The sequence below is a fragment of the Salmo salar genome, chromosome ssa17 (genome assembly GCF_905237065.1).
Source record: "Salmo salar chromosome ssa17, Ssal_v3.1, whole genome shotgun sequence".
Lineage (NCBI taxonomy): Eukaryota > Metazoa > Chordata > Actinopteri > Salmoniformes > Salmonidae > Salmo > Salmo salar.
In genome coordinates this window covers 70,249,822-70,269,664 of record NC_059458.1, presented here as the reverse complement: position 1 = coordinate 70,269,664, position 19,843 = coordinate 70,249,822, and the positions used below count along the sequence as shown (strand labels likewise).

Genomic DNA, 19,843 nt, shown 5'->3' with positions numbered 1-19,843 from the left:
GTGTTCAGTCAGACACCGTTAGGCCAGGCTATAGAAGGTAGAGGGTGTTCAGTCAGACACCGTTAGGCCAGGCTATAGACGGTAGAGGGTGTTCAGTCAGACACCGTTAGGCCAGGCTATAGACGGTAGAGGGTGTTCAGTCAGACACCGTTAGGCCAGGCTATAGAAGGTAGAGGGTGTTCAGTCAGACACCGTTAGGCCAGGCTATAGAAGGTAGAGGGTGTTCAGTCAGACACCGTTAGGCCAGGCTATAGAAGGTAGAGGTACTGAGTTGATGGTGCTCAGGGAACTCCCTCCCCCTTCCCTTCTATCTGTCCCTCCTATCCCTCTCTTACGTTGACATTTTACATGTTAGTCATTTAGCAGATGCTCTTATCCAGAGTGACGTATAGTTAGTTAAAAGCCTTGGCAGACAATTAATAGCCTTGGTTTCTCAAATGATTGCATCGCCTGGTTCACCAACTACTTCTCAGATAGAGTTCAGTGTGTCAAATCGGAATGCCTGTTGTCCGGACCTCTGGCAGTCTCTATGGGGGTGCCACAGGGTTCAATTCTCGGGCCGACTCTTTTCTCTGTGTATATCAATGATATCGCTCTTGCTGCTGGTGATTCTCTGATCCACCTCTACGCAGACGACACCATTCTGTATACATCTGGCCCTTCTTTGGACACTGTGTTAACTAACCTCCAAACGAGCTTCAATGCCATACAGCACTCCTTCCATTGCCTCCAAGTGCTTCTAAATGCAAGTAAAACTAAATGCATGCTCTTCAACCGATCGCTGCCCGCACCCTCCCGCCCAACTAGCGTCACTACTCTGGACGGTTCTGACCTAGAATATGTGGACAACTACAAATACCTAGGTGACTGGTTAGACTGTAAACTCTCCTTCCAGACTCACATTAAGCATCCCCAATCCAAAGTTAAATCTAGAATTGCCTTCCTATTTCGCAACAAAGCCTCCTTCACTCATGCCGCCAAACATACCCTCGTAAAACTGACTACACTACCGATCCTTGACTTCGGCGATGTCATTTACAAAATAGCCTCCAATACTACTCAGCAAATTTGATGCAGTCTATCACAGTGCCATCTGTTTTGTCACCAAAGCCCCATATACTACCCACCACTGCGACCTGTATGCCCTTGTTGGCTGGCCCTCGCTACATATCCGTCGCCAAACCCACTGGCTCCAGGTCATCTATAAGTCTCTGCTAGGTAAAACCCCGCCTTATCTCAGCTCACAGGTCACCATAGCAACACCACCTGTAGCACGCGCTCCAGCAGGTATATTGCACTGTTCATCCCCAAAGCCAACACTTCCTTTGGCCGTCTTTCCTTCCAGTTCTCTGCTGCCAATGACTAGAACGAACTGCAAACATCTCTGAAGCTGGAGTCTTATATCTCCCTCTAACTTTAAGCATCAGCTGTCAGAGCAGCTTACCGATCACTGTACCTGTACACAGCCAATCTGTAAATAGCACACCTAACTACCTCACTCCCATATTATTACTTACCCTCTTGCTCTTTTGCGCCCCAGTATCTCCACTTGCACATCATCATCTGCACATCTATCGCTCCAATATTAATACTAAATTGTAATAATTTTTCGCCTCTAGGGCCTATTTATTGCCTACCTCCCTACTTTTCTACACTTGTACACACTGTACATAGATTTTTCTTTCTTTTGTGTTATTGACTGTACGTTTGTTTATGTGTAACTCTGTGCTGTTGTTTTTGTCACACTGCTTTGCTTTATCTTGGCCAGGCCGCAGTTGTAAATGAAAACTTGTTCTCAACTGGCCTACCTGGTTAAATAAAGGTGAAATAAAATAAATAAATAAATAAAATTGTGCATTCATCTGAAAATGTCTAGGTGAGACAACAACACATCACAATCGTATCAAGTACATTTTCCCCCAACTAAGTATTTATCCGCAAAGTCAGTGCCAGTGGAAAGAGGGCCTCTTCCCGCCTTTTTCTTTGTTTACAGCTCTTTCCCAGAACCAAGGAACTTTGAACTCAGGGGGCAATAGATGTGGATATAGAGGGTGTACTTTTCCAATATCAACATCTGTGATAAGATGGAAATCTGCATGTTCCTTGTCCTCTTCTGCTTCTCGTGCATTAGACTGAATGACTTTCATGTTTTTAACAGCTAAAGTTAAATCCAAAGTGGTTCACTGAATCTAAATAGGAGCAGTTTTTGTAGTGTCACCCATGATGCTGAGAGACAGAGGTCCCATCCCAAATGGATCCCTGTTACCTATACAGTGCCTCGCAAAAGTATTCACCCCCCTTCGCGTTTTTCCTATTTTATTGCATTACAACCTGTAGTTTAAATAGATTTTTATTTGGATTTAATATAATGGGCATACACAAAACAGTCCAAATTGGTGAAGTGAAATGAAAAAAATAAAAAAATAAAAAGTGGTGCATGCATATGTATTCACCCCCTTTGCTATGAAGCCCCTAAATAAGATCTGGTGCAACCAATTACCTTCAGAAGTCACATAATTAGTTAAGTAAAGTCCACCTGTGTGCAATCTAAGTGTCACATGATCTGTCACATTATCTCAGTATATATACAACTGTTCTGAAAGGCCCCAGAGTCTGCAACACCACTAAGCAAGGGGCCCCACCAAGCAAGCGGCACCATGAAGACCAAGGAGCTCTCCAAACAGGTCAGGGACAAAGTTGTGGACAAGTATTGGGTTGGGTTATAGAGATCAGGGTTGGGTTATAAAAAATATCCGAAACTTTCAACATCCCACGGAGCACCATTAAATCCTTTCTTAAAAAATGTAAATAATATGGCACCACGACAAACCTGCCAAGAGAGGCCTGCCCACCAAAACTCATGGACCAGGCAAGGAGGGCTTTAATCAGAGAGGCAACAAAGAGACCAAAGATAACCCTGAAGGAGCTGCAAAGCTCCACAGCGGAGATTGGAGTATCTGTCCATAGGACCACTTTAAGCCGTACGCTCCACAGAGCTGGGCTTTATAGAAGATTGGCCAGAAAAATATAAGCAAACATGTTTGGTGTTTGCCAAAAGGCATGTGGGAGACTCCCCAAACATATGGAAGAAGGTACTCTGGTCAGATGAGAAAAAAATTGAGCTTTTTGGTCATCAAGGAAAACGTTATGTATACAAACCCTACACCTCATCACCCCGAGAACACCATCCCCACAGTGAAGCATGGTGGTGGCAGCATCATGCTGTGGGGATGTTTTTCATCGGCAGGGGCTGGGAAACTGGTCAGAATTTAAGGAATGATGGATGGCGCTAAATACATTCTTGAGGGAAACCTGTTTGCCAAAGATTTGAGACTGGGATGGAGATTCACCTTCCAGCAGGACAATAACCCTAAGCATACTGCTAAAGCAGTTTAAGGGGAAACATTTAAATGTCTTGGAATGGCCCAGTCAAAGCCCAGACCTCAATCCAATTGAGAATCTGTGGTATGACTTAAAGATTGCTGTACACATTTTGAACATTTATTAAATCAAAACGAACACAAAAACAACAAAACGAACGATCCACTGACAGTCTGGCAAGACACAAGACTAAACACAGAACAATTTCCCACAAACACACAGACAAACACACCCAACTAATATAGGACTTCCAATCAAAGGCAACACCACACAGCTGCCTTCAATTGGAAGTCCACCCCAATTAACTCCACATAGAAACACACTTACTAGACTACACATAGAAATACATAAACATAGACCATAAACCAAAAAACCCGGAAATACTAAATCAAACACCCATTTACCAAAACACCACCCCGGACCACATAAAACAAATACCCTCTGCCACGTCCTGACCAAACTACAATAACAATTAACCCTTATACTGGCCAGGACGTGACAGGGGGTTAATAGTTATGCACGCTCAAGTTATCTGTTTTTTTTTGTCTTATTCCTTGTTTGTTTCCCAATAAAAATATTTTGTATCTTCAAAGTGGTAGGCATGTTGTCTAAATCAAATGTTACAAACCCCTCAAAAATCAATTTTAATTCCAGGTTGTAAGGCAACAAAATATTAAAAATGCCAAGGGGGTGAATACTTTCGCACGCCACTGTATAGTGTACTGCTTTTGAATAGGACCTATAGGGCGCCATTTAGGACGCAGCCAGAGAGAAGGTTCTGTCAGGGTCTGTGACCAGTATGTGTTGAGTTATAGCGTGTCATGGCTGACAGCTGGCGAGCCCCTATAAACCCAGTAGCCCCATTCCTGCTGTCGGCCATTAACGATGACTTCACTGATCTACCTCGGCTTGTCAAACAGCATCCTGCAGAAAGGGTTAGCTGCTCATCAAAACTTGATTGATTTGTTAACTTTTTCATCCTCTGGTATTTTTGAAGACAGTGTTGATTCCTGTTTTGCTGATTTAATGCGTGGGAATATGGCCTTTAAACAGAGGTATATTTAAGCAATAAGGCATGAGAGGGTGTGGTATATGGCCAATATACCACGGTTAAGGGCTGTTCTTAAGCACGATGCAACGCAGAATGCCTGTATACAGCCATTAGCTGTGGTATATTGGTCATATACCACAAACCCCTGAGGTGCCTTATTGCTAATATAAACTGGTTACCAACGTGATTAGAGCAGTTAAAATAAATGTTTTGTCATACCCGTGGTATGTCAGCCAATCAGCATTCAGGGCTCGAACCACCCAGTTTATAATACCAGGTACATAGCTTCACCAACCTTATTTGTTTGAATCCCGAGCTGACTAGGTGAAAAATCTGTCTGTGCTCTTGAGCAAGGCACTTAACCCTAAATGCTCCTGTAAGTCGCTCTGGATAAGAGTCTCTGCTAAATGACTACAATGTAAATGCAGGTATACATTAGAGTGGGATGAGTGTTGTTACAGTAGATATCTCTGTTGTATTTCATTGTGTGTTTTCTTGTTAATCATACTGTTACAGCTCTCCTGAAGTTCATTTGGGTTCCCAAATCAAATTAAAGCCTTATTTACCCAAATACATTATTCCCAAAGTGCCAGTAACCCAGCCTAGACCCCCAAAGAGCAAGCAGCATCAAAGTAGCAAGGATGGAACACCTCCCGGAAAGGAAGAAACAAGACGTGGAGGGATCCTTGATTCCCTGATAATAATACATTGTATCTGTATAATTCTTTGTTTAACCAGCTTTGATTAACAATAACTGTTGGTTTTCTAGATTAGGATGATGTATATGACTGCTAAGGCTGAGGAAAGAGTCATACATGTATTAATGAAGTGGGACTGTGGTTTCTGGATATTTCAGAGTGTCACCTGGCTAATTCACTGATCCTGCTCCATGGAGGGTCTCCCAGGGCTAAATCCTTACTAGAAACGTCAGTACATATCTGTCATTGACTCCAATGCATGATTTACACACACACACACACACACACACACACACACACACACACACACACACACACACACACACACACACACACACACACACACACACACACACACACACACACCCACTGGTGCGTTTATCCTTAGGTACTGCATAGTTCCTACTGTCAATGCTGTACTACTCTGTCTGAGACTAAGTGTGGAAAATCCAGGGTTGTCCTCATTCCTTCTTATCATCTTTAGGAACACACAGCGAAAGAAGGGAGCAGAGAGACAGAGAAATAAGGGAGCAGTGAGACAGAGAAAGAAGGGAGGAGAGAGACAGAGAAAGAAGGGAGCAGAGAGACAGAGAAAGAAGGGAGCAGAGAGACAGAGAAAGAAGGGAGCACAAAGACAGAGAAAGAAGGGAGCAGAGAGACAGAGAAAGAAGGGAGAAGAGAGACAGAGAAAGAAGGGAGGAGAGAGACAGAGAAAGAAGGGAGCAGAGAGACAGAGAAAGAAGGGAGAAGAGAGACAGAGAAAGAAGGGAGAAGAGAGACAGAGAAAGAAGGGAACAGAGAGACAGAGAAAGAAGGGAGCAGAGAGACAGAGAAAGAAGGGAGCAGAGAGACAGAGAAAGAAGGGAGCAGAGAGACAGAGAAAGAAGGGAGCAGAGAGACAGAGAAAGAAGGGAGCAAAGAGACAGAGAAAGAAGGGAGCAGAGAGACAGAGAAAGAAGGGAGAAGAGAGACAGAGAAAGAATGGAGCAGAGAGACAGAGAAAGAAGGGAGCAGAGAGACAGAGAAAGAAGGGAGCAGAGAGACAGAGAAAGAAGGGAACAGAGAGACAGAGAAAGAAGGGAGCAGAGAGACAGAGAAAGAAGGGAGCAGAGAGACAGAGAAAGAAGGGAGCAGAGAGACAGAGAAAGAAGGGAGCAGAGAGACAGAGAAAGAAGGGAGAAGAGAGACAGAGAAAGAAGGGAGCAGAGAGACAGAGAAAGAAGGCAGCAGAGAGACAGAGAAAGAAGGGAGCAGAGAGACAGAGAAAGAAGGGAGCAGAGAGACAGAGAAAGAAGGGAGAAGAGAGACAGAGAAAGAAGGGAGCAGAGAGACAGAAAGAAGGGAGCAGAGAGACAGAGAAAGAAGGCAGCAGAGAGACAGAGAAAGAAGGGAGAAGAGAGACAGAGAAAGAAGGGAGCAGAGAGACAGAGAAATAAGGGAGAAGAGAGACAGAGAAAGAAGGGAGCAGAGAGACAGAGAAAGAAGGGAGCAGAGAGACAGAGAAAGAAGGGAGCAGAGAGACAGAGAAAGAAGGGAGCAGAGAGACAGAGAAAGAATGGAGCAGAGAGACAGAGAAAGAAGGGAGCAGAGAGACAGAGAAAGAAGGGAGAAGAGAGACAGAGAAAGAAGGGAGCAGAGAGACAGAGAAAGAAGGGAGCAGAGAGACAGAGAAAGAAGGGAGCAGAGAGACAGAGAAAGAAGGGAGCAGAGAGACAGAGAAAGAAGGGAGCAGAGAGACAGAGAAAGAAGGGAGAAGAGAGAGAGAAAGAAGGGAGCAGAAAGACAGAGAAAGAAGGCAGCAGAGAGACAGAGAAAGAAGGGAGCAGAGAGACAGAGAAAGAAGGGAGAAGAGAGACAGAGAAAGAAGGGAGAAGAGAGACAGAGAAAGAAGGGAGCAGAGAGACAGAAAGAAGGGAGCAGAGAGACAGAGAAAGAAGGGAGCAGAGAGACAGAGAAAGAAGGGAGAAGAGAGACAGAGAAAGAAGGGAACAGAGAGACAGAGAAAGAAGGGAGAAGAGAGACAGGAAAGAAGGGAGCAGAGAGACAGAGAAAGAAGGGAGAAGAGAGACAGAGAAAGAAGGGAGAAGAGAGACAGAGAAAGAAGGGAACAGAGAGACAGAGAAAGAAGGGAGCAGAGAGACAGAGAAAGAAGGGAGCAGAGAGACAGAGAAAGAAGGGAGAAGAGAGACAGAGAAAGAAGGGAGAAGAGAGACAGAGAAAGAAGGGAACAGAGAGACAGAGAAAGAAGGGAGCAGAGAGACAGAGAAAGAAGGGAGAAGAGAGACAGAGAAAGAAGGGAGAAGAGAGACAGAGAAAGAAGGGAACAGAGAGACAGAGAAAGAAGGGAGCAGAGAGACAGAGAAAGAAGGGAGCAGAGAGACAGAGAAAGAAGGGAGCAGATAGACAGAGAAAGAAGGGAGAAGAGAGACAGAGAAAGAAGGGAGAAGAGAGAGACAGAGGATGAGTCAATGGAGGTAAAAGGTAGTAATACATTCCTGTCAGGGTCAAGAAACACACACATAAATAACACCCTCTCTCTTTCTCTCTCTCTCTCTCTCTCTCTCTCTCTCTCTCTCTCTCGCTCTCTCTGTCAGAGTGTGAGCTAACAGGTTACAGCAGCTCCATGCACCCCCTCTCTAACTGTTCTCATTCATTCACTCTACCTACCCACACACACTCCTTATCTCACACACAGTACACAATCTACTGTATGTGAGTGTTGCAACTACTTATTTTACGGAATATAATACAATACAATCTCGGATTCTTTCTTCTCCCTTGTGGGCACTTCTAAACTTTTTCTCAGGGATTTTTTTCTCTCACAACCTGGCAACCCGTAGAGAGCAGCACGCAGCAGTTGCCAGAACAAGTTGCCAGAACAAGAGGATGTGTCCTATCCCTGGAGAGGTAAGCAAGAAGCTTTTAGGGGCTCTGTGAGTGGGCCACTACTTTCACTGTCTCTTACTGGCTATGTCTCAAATGGCACCCTACTCTTTACAAAGTTACCTACATTTGATTAGAAAAGTAGTGCACTATATAGGGAATAGGGTGTCATCTGGGAGACACCCACTGTCTCTGCCAGTTCTAAAGTTAACACCCAGCTACAGTCTGGTAATTGTGGAACAAATTTGGAAACGGTTATTTTCTGAATGCGCCGTTCCACTCAATATAGTTTTCAAAGAGAGAGAAACTAGCAGAGCTAATGCAGCTGAAAAGGCTTTGGCAGAAAATGGAAGCATTTATATCTATATAATGTGTTTAAGGAGCCTTTCCCCCACTTTATGTTCAGGAATTCATTGCATTCTCAGCATTACTCATGCTTTTAAACACAATGTCTGAGGGAAGAGGAAAGTGCATTGTAGCATTAAAGTAAATAACCTGTTGCATGCTGCTGCTGCTACTGCCACATCCACACTGGTGTAGAGGGGATGCCTGCACAGGAACACTCTTAGAAAAAAGGGTTCTAAAAGGGTTCTTTGACTGTCCACACAGTAGAACACGTTTTGGTTCCATGTAGAACCCTCTGTAGACTGGGTTCTAGATGGAACTCAAAAGGTTTCTTCCTGTAACCAACAAGGGTTATTCAAAAGGTTCTCCCATGGGGAGAGCCGAAGAACCCTTAAAGGTTCTAGATAGCAGGAGCACATGAAGGTCCCTGTTGTGTCTGAGAGCTGGAGCATAATGTGATGAGACTGGAGTGTACTATAGGGAACTCCCCATGTAAAGACATGTCTGTATAGAATAACTAGCATTAGGAAGTGGTGATAAAATGGAATCTTAATGATTCATTACTTTTTAATATTATGGATTGTATGTCTATGTGTGTGTGTGTGTGTGTGTGTGTGTGTGTGTGTGTGTGTGTGTGTGTGTATGTGTATTTTGTGTGCATGTCTCTGTCTTGATAATACTACATATCCCAATTTCTGGGAATCACATAGATACTACAGCTTGAGGCAGGCACACACACACACACTTGTGTTTCTACCCTATGTCTATGTGTGTGTGTGTGTGTGTGTGTGTGTGTGTGTGTGTGTGTGTGTGTGTGTGTGTGTGTGTGTGTGTGTGTGTGTGTGTGTGTGTGTGTGTGTGTGTGTGTGTGTGTGTGTGTGTGTGTGTGTGTGTGTGTGTGTGTGTGCCTTTTCACTGCTCCCAATTTCACACCTACAGGGATAATCCTCTGTGATGTGGAAAATGCCATTATGTAGAAATAGCTGACATGCGGTTGGACTTGTAGGGCATCTGGTTCCAAATGTAGAGAGAGAGAGATGGAGTATTATATGGGGAGAGATAGCAGGGGAGTGGTAGCGAAAGACAAATTAAGTTGGAGAGAGAGAGAAACCATGTTTATGTCCTCTACCTTTAATCCACTCTGAGCTGTAATACACTAACTGGGGCCAGACAGACACAATACCCTCTCCAGTGGCAAGGTGAGGCTGCCAGGCTGGACACAAGTGATTGCATTGTGAGAGCGTTGCAGGGACGTTGTCAAAGGTTGCTGAGTGCTGCTGACCTGTTTGTGAGTGTAGCCTTTGCAAAAATACCCCTTCTGCATCTTCAGAGTGAGGCCTGGTCCATTGCTGATTAAGAGTCCATAGAAGTGTACACTTACATCATTGCAGACCTGGGTCAGTACAGTACATAATATGTCAAGTACTTTCAAATGCCTGCAGGTATTCGAAGCGCGCTTGAATTAGCTTGGAGTTTGCACTTTCAGGACTATGTATTTGGTTCCATTAGGCAGCTTAATCAATCTTAGCTCAAGTATTATATCTGGATAATTGGTGAAGTTGAAAGTAGCAGAGGGTTCTATTGGTGAAGTTGAAAGAAGCAGAGGGTTCTATTGGTGAAGTTGAAAGAAGCAGTGGGTTCTATTGGTGAAGTTAAAAGAAGCAGTGGGTTATATTGGTGAAGTTGTAAGTAGCAGAGGGTTCTATTGGTGAAGTTGTAAGTAGCAGAGGGTTCTATTGGTGAAGTTGTAAGTAGCAGAGGGTTCTATTGGTGAAGTTGTAAGTAGCAGAGGGTTCTATTGGTGAAGTTGTAAGTAGCAGAGGGTTTTATTGGTGAAGTTGAAAGAAGCAGAGGGTTCTATTGGTGAAGTTGTAAGTAGCAGAGGGTCCTATTGACTAACACATGCTTTGACCCCTTGTGACGTAGCCGCCATCTTTGATTTTCTCCCCTGTGACCTCAGGGAACATCAGTTGACACTCTAACCATCTTACTATGTCTGCAATGAGCTACAGATGTCTTCACAGTCTGACTTGGGGAAAGTTCCAACTCTGCAACACCAACCCAGAATTAGTACATGAACCTACTTTACACAGAGAGATGTACTTTATTCAGCAGACGACTCAGAAGGCAGACCCAGATTAAACCCACTCCTGGAGAGGAAAAAAGCACTTTCAATGGAGACTCACCATTGAGCTTTTAAGTCTAGGAAGAAGGGTCCGGAAAACCAGCCCTTACTGTAAAAGTATGCTCTTGTTGCAAACCAGTTTGCCTTACTGTTTAAAAAGGCTTCTAAAGTTTGTAATTTTCACTTTTAAATTTCTGACTTAATTTTCCCTAACAAGAAATGTATCAACCACTACAAAAATGTCCATTAATTATAATCCACATAATAATTCACATTTCCTGTTGCTGCAGGATTATATTCCAGTTGTAGCAAACTGCCTAAATTAAGATCCTACTGATCTTAAGCTGATGTCATGTTTCTACAACTTCAAGTTTCTATACTTTAACATGTAAAGTATGTAGCAGGATACAAGCAGAGACAGGACTGGCTTGGATTGGTATGTGAATGGAGAGGTGCTGTGTATCTTTTGGGTATGCTGTGTAACCTCTGGCAGCTCTGTTTTGATGGATGGATGTTTTGATGAATGGATGTTTTGATGGAGGGATGGATGTTTTGATGGATGGATGTTTTGATGAATGGATGTTTTGATGGAGGGATGGATGTTTTGATGGATGGATGTTTTGATGAATGGATGTTTTGATGGAGGGATGGATGTTTTGATGGATGGATGTTTTGATGAATGGATGGATGTTTTGATGGATGGATGTTTTGATGAAGGGATAGATAATATGATGGAGGGATGGATGTTTTGACAGATGGATGTTTTGATGAAGGGATAGATAATATGATGGAGGGATGGATGTTTTGATGGATCGATGTTTTGATGAAGGGATGAATGTTTTGATGGATGGATGGATGTGTTGATGGATGTTTCAATTGATGTTTTGATGGAGGGATGGATGTTTTGATTGAGAGAAGAATGGATGTTTTGATGGAGGGTTGGATGTTTTGATGGAGGGATGGATGTTTTGATGGATGGATGTTTGATGAAGGGATAGATAATATGATGGAGGGATGGATGCTTTAATGGATGGATGTTTTGATGGAGGGATGAATGTTTTGATTGATGTTTTGATGGAGGGATGGATGTTTTGATGGAGGGATTGATGTTTTGATGGAGGGATTGATGTTTTGATGGAGGGATTGATGTTTTGATGGATGGATGGATGGATGTTTTGATTGATGTTTTGATGGAGGGATGGATGTTTTGATTGATGTTTTGATGGAGGGATGGATGTTTTGATGGAGGGATGGATGTTTTGATGGAGGGATTGATGTTTTGATGGATGGATGGATGGATGTTTTGATAGAGGGATGGATGTTTTGATTGATGTTTTGATGGAGGGATGGATGTGTTGATGGATGTGTCGATGGATGTTTTGATGGAGGGATGGATGTTTTGATTGATGTTTTGATGAGGGATGGATGTTTTGATTGATGTTTTGATGGAGAGATGAATGTTTTGATGGTTGGGATGGATGTTTTGATGGAGGGATGGATGTTTTGATGGAGGGATTGATGTTTTGGATGGATGGATGGATGGATGTTTTGATGGAGGGATGGATGTTTTGATGGAGGGATGGATGTTTTGATAGAGAGATTCAGAGATGGGGTGAGGGTTTAAGGGGGAGGTGTAGCTCTATCTGGTATCTGTATTTACTAGCTGAGCTAAGACAGACTTGACACACACACACACCTACTATAGGGAAAGGCAAAAATACAGAGATACTATAAATGCCATCTAAAATCACAACCTCACCATCGCTAATCTATTGACCTTTTAAAACCTCTAAAAGTATAAGCCGTTTTGGAGGCTTTTACTAAGCTGACACATGGAATTGTTTTAAGATGGTCATACCATGGATCATTTAGCTATTTGATATTTTAGAACCCCTTTGTGACTCCTCCCACCGCAGATGAGGAAGGCCGACATACGCGGATGTGGTGGATTGAGACGCAGCCCATAAAAACCCTGATATCTCCAGCTTAAACTTTATTCATTATGTTACTTAGATTGACGCAGGGGGTGCGTCAACACACTCTTAAGGATCAGAATGTTGTCATTTAAATGTATCTGAAGCGTTGTCTTTGCAGAATCACCTTTAATGTCACGTCAGCAAAGCAGATAGAAAATTCCAATTGGCCTGAAATGTAGAGTAGCCTTGAGGCTGCGCTCTCCTTCCTGGGACTCCATGACCTGGAATGTAGAGTAGCCTTGAGGCTGCGCTCTCCTTCCTGGGACTACATGACCTGGAATGTAGAGTAGCCTTGAGTCTGCGCTCTCCTTCCTGGGACTCCATGACCTGAAATGTAGAGTAGCCTTGAGGCTGCGCTCTCCTTCCTGGGACTCCATGACCTGAAATGTAGAGTAGCCTTGAGGCTGCGCTCTCCTTCCTGGGACTCCATGACCTGAAATGTAGAGTAGCCTTGAGGCTGCGCTCTCCTTCCTGGGACTCCATGACCTGGAATGTAGAGTAGCCTTGAGGCTGCGCTCTCCTTCCTGGGACTCCATGACCTGAAATGTAGAGTAGCCTTGAGGCTGCGCTCTCCTTCCTGGGACTCCATGACCTGAAATGTAGAGTAGCCTTGAGGCTGCGCTCTCCTTCCTGGGACTCCATGACCTGGAATGTAGAGTAGCCTTGAGGCTGCGCTCTCCTTCCTGGGACTCCATGACCTGGAATGTAGAGTAGCCTTGAGGCTGCGCTCTCCTTCCTGGGACTCCATGACCTGGAATGTAGAGTAGCCTTGAGTCTGCGCTCTCCTTCCTGGGACTCCATGACCTGAAATGTAGAGTAGCCTTGAGGCTGCGCTCTCCTTCCTGGGACTCCATGACCTGGAATGTAGAGTAGCCTTGAGGCTGCGCTCTCCTTCCTGGGACTCCATGACCTGGAATGTAGAGTAGCCTTGAGGCTGCGCTCTCCTTCCTGGGACTCCATGACCTGGAATGTAGAGTAGCCTTGAGGCTGCGCTCTCCTTCCTGGGACTCCATGACCTGAAATGTAGAGTAGCCTTGAGGCTGCGCTCTCCTTCCTGGGACTCCATGACCTGAAATGTAGAGTAGCCTTGAGGCTGCGCTCTCCTTCCTGGGACTCCATGACCTGGAATGTAGAGTAGCCTTGAGGCTGCGCTCTCCTTCCTGGGACTCCATGACCTGAAATGTAGAGTAGCCTTGAGGCTGCGCTCTCCTTCCTGGGACTCCATGACCTGAAATGTAGAGTAGCCTTGAGGCTGCGCTCTCCTTCCTGGGACTCCATGACCTGGAATGTAGAGTAGCCTTGAGGCTGCGCTCTCCTTCCTGGGACTCCATGACCTGGAATGCATGCACTTTCTCTTCTGAAGGGAGTGTGTGTTTGTGTGTGCGCAGTCACGTTTTAGTGTGTGTGTGTGTGTGTGTGTGTGTGTGTGTGTGTGTGTGTGTGTGTGTGTGTGTGTGTGTGTGTGTGTGTGTGTGTGTGTGTGTGTGTGTGTGCGCGCGCGCGCGCATGGACAAGTCTCCTGAAGGGAGAGATTGGTGGAAACAATTATTAACCTTGGAATGCAGACCCAATTTACCTTCATAGACAGTTAATACGTATCCTTTCTCAGACCTGATTACTGGGAGGAATGCTTAGGTTTTCACCAGACACACTTCTCCACTTTGAAATGTATTGCTATAGTGCATGGCCGTGACATGTATTTTAATGCAAAGGAAACCATATTTCATGGTCTGGTCACAAAGAACCTGCTATCTATTAGACTGTAGATTAGGGACCGCACAAAGAAACACTGACACACACACACACACAGATGGACACACATATATACAGATACACATACACACACAAATACACACATAGAAACACACACACACACACGTGGACACAGATGCGTACCTACAGGTGGAGATAAGAACTGGACACAGATGTCTGTTATTACAGATTTTCTTTGGTGTCACGATCAAACTCAACACACACACACACGCACATACACACACACACACGCACACACAGGAAACAATTAGCTACGGTGTCTTAGCCTAGCTCAGGGATTAATAAGACCTGGTATGTGAGTTCCAGGGCTATGAGTGGGAGAAGGCTTCAGGGCAGGGGGCTCGACTAATCTCTTCCCCAGGATAGGTGTTCTGGTCTGGGGGACCGTGGCAGACCAGGTATGCCTCAAAGCTGAGGTAGATGCTATGGCTCCCATTCCAGAGGACCTTGATTCTGAGGGGATGGTTATACAGTTTAGACTATATGGAACATAATGATCAGGACCAGGAAGTAGACTTGGGAAATATCTGGGCCTTAGTTATAGGCTATAACTTTATCTCATCATTTGATCAGGTTACATTGTCAGGAAAAAGACCCATAGAGTAGTTAACTGACTGTTATCTCCTGAAAGGGATAGGCGTGATTCACCATCTGAAATGTCATGGCTTTGATATGATTTCATGAATACTGTGAATATTTTACTATCGTGATGGTTTTCAGTTGCTTAGAGCAGGTGTTGATTTGATTTAATATATTAGTGTTGTTCACTGTGAGATGGTGAATATTCATTGTGCCTAATTGCTTAGCTTGTTTCAAGGGAGCTGTCAACAGTCTCCATAGTAACAACCTTGGTACTGACGTATTGTAGACAGGAGTATATTCATGGCCATGTGCACAAACAGGAGTCCTGCCGTGAAGCCTTGATCGCCCAGGTTTCTTCCAAAGTGAACATTCGTTAGGGCTCCACAATGTGGTAGCCGTGTTCAACAGAGTGAAACAGCACACTGACTGTTAGCTACTGAAAGGGAGGTGCGGGATTCACCATCTGAAATGTCATGGCTTTGATATGATCTTGTGAATATTTGACTATCGTGATGGTTCTCAGTTGCTTAGAGGAGGGTGTTGATTCCTGCGTAGGAAACAAATGAGTCAGCTGAATATAGGTATATGTAAGCAGTGTAGCAGATATTATCCTGAATCATACTCTCATGAAGAGATAGCCCTACCTGAGACTTCTAAGGCCAAGGCCCTCAGACCTTGAGGATGTCGTCCTCCTGGCCTGACATGCTGACCTGGGATCAATCTGATTCAACATGTGATAGTGTTGTATAGAAAACACTCATGTATGGGCCTTGTTTAACTCTTTCACTTTGTTGCTTTCAGAAAAGAGAGAAGAGTCTGAGCTGAATCTTAAAGAGGAGTGGATCTGTCGGAGGAGATCTGAGGAGAGGACCAGGAACAGGAGAGAAGAGGAGGAGAAGGAGGAATAAAAGAGGAGGAGGACAGAGCATGGGCCATTCCTGCGTGTGGATTTTTCTGCTGTCCCTGTCTCTCTCCCACCAGGCGGTCACTGAACAGGCAGAAGGTATTGGATTTGACCTCTCTTTCTCTCTCTCCATCCCTCTCTCTGCCTCTCTCTCTCTCCCCCCTCCCTCTCACCATTTCTCTCCTGACCATTCCCTTTCCTCAGCTTTCTCAACATCTCTCACTATCTCTCTCTGTTTCTCTCTCTTTTTGTCTCTCTCCCTCTCTGTCTCTCCCCCCTCCTCTCTCTTTCCGTCTCTGTTCCTCCTTATATACCTCACGATGTCTCTACCTGTTCTACTTATCTCCCCGTATCTCACCAACCCTTCCTCTCATTCTTTCTTTCCATCCCTCCCTCATCCCTCCCTCCATCTCGTTATATGTGTCTCCCCACCACCCACTTACCCTTTCCTTTCTTCCCCTCTCTCCGTCCTTCTTCTCCTCTCTCCATCCTGTCCTTCTTCTCCTCTCTCCATCCTGTCCTTCTCCTCTCTCCATCCTGTCCTTCTCCTCTCTCCGTCCTGTCCTTCTTCTCCTCTCTCCGTCCTGTACTTCTTCTCTTCTCTCCATCCTGTCCTTCTTCTCCTCTCTCCATCCTGTCCTTCTCCTCTCTCCATCCTGTCCTTCTCCTCTCTCCATCCTGGCCTTCTTCTCCTCTCTCCATCCTGGCCTTCTTCTCCTCTCTCCGTCCTGTCCTTCTCCTCTCTCCGTCCTGTCTTTCTTCTCCTCTCTCCGTCCTGTCCTTCTTCTCCTCTCTCCATCCTGTACTTCTCATCTCTCCGTCCTGTCCTTCTCTCCTCTCTCCGTCCTTCTTCTCCTCTCTCCATCCTGTCCTTCTTCTCCTCTCTCCGTCCTGTACTTCTTCTCCTCTCTCCGGCCTTCTTCTCCTCTCTCCATCCTGTCCTTCTTCTCCTCTCTCCGTCCTGTACTTCTTCTCCTCTCTCCGCCCTTCTTCTCCTCTCTCCGTCCTGTACTTCTTCTCCTCTCTCCGCCCTTCTTCTCCTCTCTCCGTCCTGTACTTCTTCTCCTCTCTCCATCCTGTCCTTCTCCTCTCTCCGTCCTGTACTTCTTCTCCTCTCTCCATCCTGTCCTTCTTCTCCTCTCTCCGTCATGTTCTTCTTCTCCTCTCTCCGTCCTGTCCTTCTCCTCTCTCTATCCTGTTCTTCTTCTCCTCTCTCCGTCCTGTCCTTCTCCTCTCTCTATCCTGTTCTTCTTCTCCTCTCTCCGTCATGTCCTTCTTCTCCTCTCTCCATCCTGTCCTTCTCCTCTCTCTATCCTGTTCTTCTTCTCCTCTCTCCGTCATGTCCTTCTTCTCCTCTCTCCATCCTGTCCTTCTCCTCTCTCCATCCTGTCCTTCTTCTCCTCTCTCCGTCCTGTACTTCTTCTCCTCTCTCCATCCTGTCCTTCTCCTCTCTCCATCCTGCCCTTCTCCTCTCTCCATCCTGTACTTCTTCTCCTCTCTCCATCCTGCCCTTCTCCTCTCTCCATCCTGTCCTTCTCCTCTCTCTATCCTGTCCTTCTTCTCCTCTCTCCGTCCTGTACTTCTTCTCCTCTCTCCATCCTGTCCTTCTTCTCATCTCTCTGTCCTGTCCTTCTTCTCTTCTCTCCGTCCTGTCCTTCTTCTCCTCACGCCGTCCTGTCCTTCTTCTCCTCTCTCCGTCCTCTCCTTCTTCTCCTCTCTCCATCCTGTCCTCCTTCTTCTCTCTCCGTCCTGTCTTTCTTCTCCTCTCTCCATCCTGTCCTCCTTCTTCTCTCTCCGTCCTGTCTTTCTTCCTCTCATGCTCCGTCTATCTGTTTCAGACACAAGTGCTAGACTAAATAATGTCTGTATGTCCAGTATGTCTAGACACCTGGGTGGACTAGGCAGGTAGACAGTGATGCAGACTCAGTCACTCTTCCATCTTTAGACAGGGCATTCTGAACATCTGGGAGCCTCCTGTTCACCACTATCTGTCAGACTACAGTCCACTGTCAAATCTTGGCCTTAGGTTTGGTACTGTACATCACACCTGGGTCAAATACATATGTCAAATCTGTTCAACTACTTTAACTGGGCTTCATTTGGTTTGGCCGGTACATCGGAACCAATGGCATAGTCCCAAAAGTTCAAACGCCAAGCTAAATCAAATGCATGTCTGCTAGAGGTTTACTGTACACAGCTTCAGATGTTCTTGGATGCCATGGAAGGTTCAATTAGCCAATCAACTGGCTAAGGTTGACTCTCGGGGTGGAATCTGATTGGCAGCCAGTGATGCATTTTATTTTTACTTTCCAACTATTGGAATGAAACAACATTTGTGCAACACCTAACAACCTCGCTGAGAGGTTCTGACCTGTCAGTGTAATGGCTAAGGTGCTGAGGTTGAGTCCTGGTCAGGCAGTACTATAGTTTTATGCTTACGGTGTTTGACTGACAGAAGGCTTTAGAGTGGGCTTGATTTAAACCCCAACGTCACTGACTCTCATGTTCTGTGAGATTAAATGCATTTAAATATTTTTTCATGTTACCATTTTCCCAAAGTAGAACTTAGATGGTGTGCAGATGGAATTTTGTGAAATACACTGTGTTGAAACTAGAGAAACCAACTCAAGACTATAGCCTGTATGGAAAGGTACCATTGAAGGAGTGACTGTTGCCATTCTTGGGGCTTGTTCTGTTTTGTCAAAGATTCACACATGGATCCAAGTTATTATGTTCCAGTATTAGAATGTAGTGAACAATGAATAGACTATGACTGTACTGTATTGTTAGATGATGATATGTAGCAGCTAGGTGGACAACAGTGGACAGGTACTGAACTATAATGACCCTTCACCATGTGTTGTCTAGCCATTCTAGACATGTGGTTCTCACCTGCCAGTACAGACACAGTATACAGTCTGGACAATTTATCTTTTCCCCTCAGTCTGTCTATCTGTCTGGACAATTTACATTTTTCCCCTCTGTTTGTCTATCTATCTGCCTGTCTGCTTGTTCATTCGTCCGTCCGTCCTTAAGTCAGTCTGTCTGTCCATTCATCCTTCAGTCAGTCAGTCAGTCAGTCAGTCAGTCAGTCAGTCAGTCAGTCAGTCAGTCAGTCAGTCAGTCAGTCAGTCAGTCAGTCTGTCTGTCTGTCTGTCTGTCTGTCTGTCTGTCTGTCTGTCTGTCTGTCTGTCTGTCTGTCTGTCTGTCTGTCTGTCCGTCCGCCAATCCTCCAGTCCTTCTACCTGTTCTACCTGTCTACCTGTTCTCTTCCTCCATTTGGAGGGTAAACCGTTCACACTGACACTACATATTACACTAAACGAATGGAAGAACTTTCCGTGCCCTGGCGTGGTTTGCTGCCTTTGTGAAGCTCGACTTAGGAACCGTGCTCAGTCATGACTCACACTGTCGTTTCCCATGACCTGTAAAGTTTTAGCATGCGTCACAGCCTCATTACATGGCAGTGTGGCCAGAGGCAGTGGAGGGAGTATGTCGGTGTAGTCCCCAAAACGCTTCCCTGTGATACTTAGTCTCCTGACTGTAGAATGGAGGATATAGTTTTGTGAGCAGGAGCAGAGTGCTGGTCCGCGTTGAGCCGGGGACATATGTCACCCCCGCTGAATCCTGGGATGGCGGCCAAGGAAGGGTAGGATAAAAGAGGAGAGAAAAGCGAGGGAGGACAAGGGGAAAGGAGAGAGGCTGAGTTATCACATAGAGCACAATCACTGGACCGTATCGTCTATTCCCTGTTGTAATCTATTCTGTCACGGTTATACTGGGGCACTGACAGGGACAATGTGTGTGTAGACTGTTCGTATGTGTGTGCGTGTGTTCGTGTGTGTGAGAGAGAGAGAGTGTGTGGCTAATATAGCAAGTAATACGGTTCATATAGTGGGTGTGTCCACAAACAAACGCACACATTTACCTCCATTACCATTCAAACAGGTGTGTGTGTGGTTATGCAAAGAGACCCAACACCTATTCAACCGCTCGGTGTGTGTTTGAGCGGACGCGGGGGCTGGCCCCACTTTAGGCTGTTTATGTTGTTATTCCAAGCCTTCCTCTTCGCTGTACTAAAATGTCATTGCTGGACTGCTCAGAATATTGATGGTCTCAACGCCT

The 19,843-nt window shown here is 45.2% G+C and overlaps 1 protein-coding gene across 1 annotated transcript in view; it reads left to right on the top strand.

The window, feature by feature from the left end:
• The first annotated feature begins 7,740 nt into the window (after window positions 1-7,740).
• LOC106609601 (collagen alpha-1(VII) chain) overlaps window positions 7,741-19,843 on the top strand; it is a 96,086-nt gene continuing 83,983 nt past the window's right edge. Inside the window, exons 1-2 of the mRNA XM_045698655.1 lie at window positions 7,741-8,037; window positions 15,616-15,817. Of these exons, the coding sequence (XP_045554611.1) occupies window positions 15,742-15,817 (76 nt within the window). The 5' untranslated portion in view covers window positions 7,741-8,037; window positions 15,616-15,741. The remainder of the gene's footprint in view (window positions 8,038-15,615; window positions 15,818-19,843) is intronic.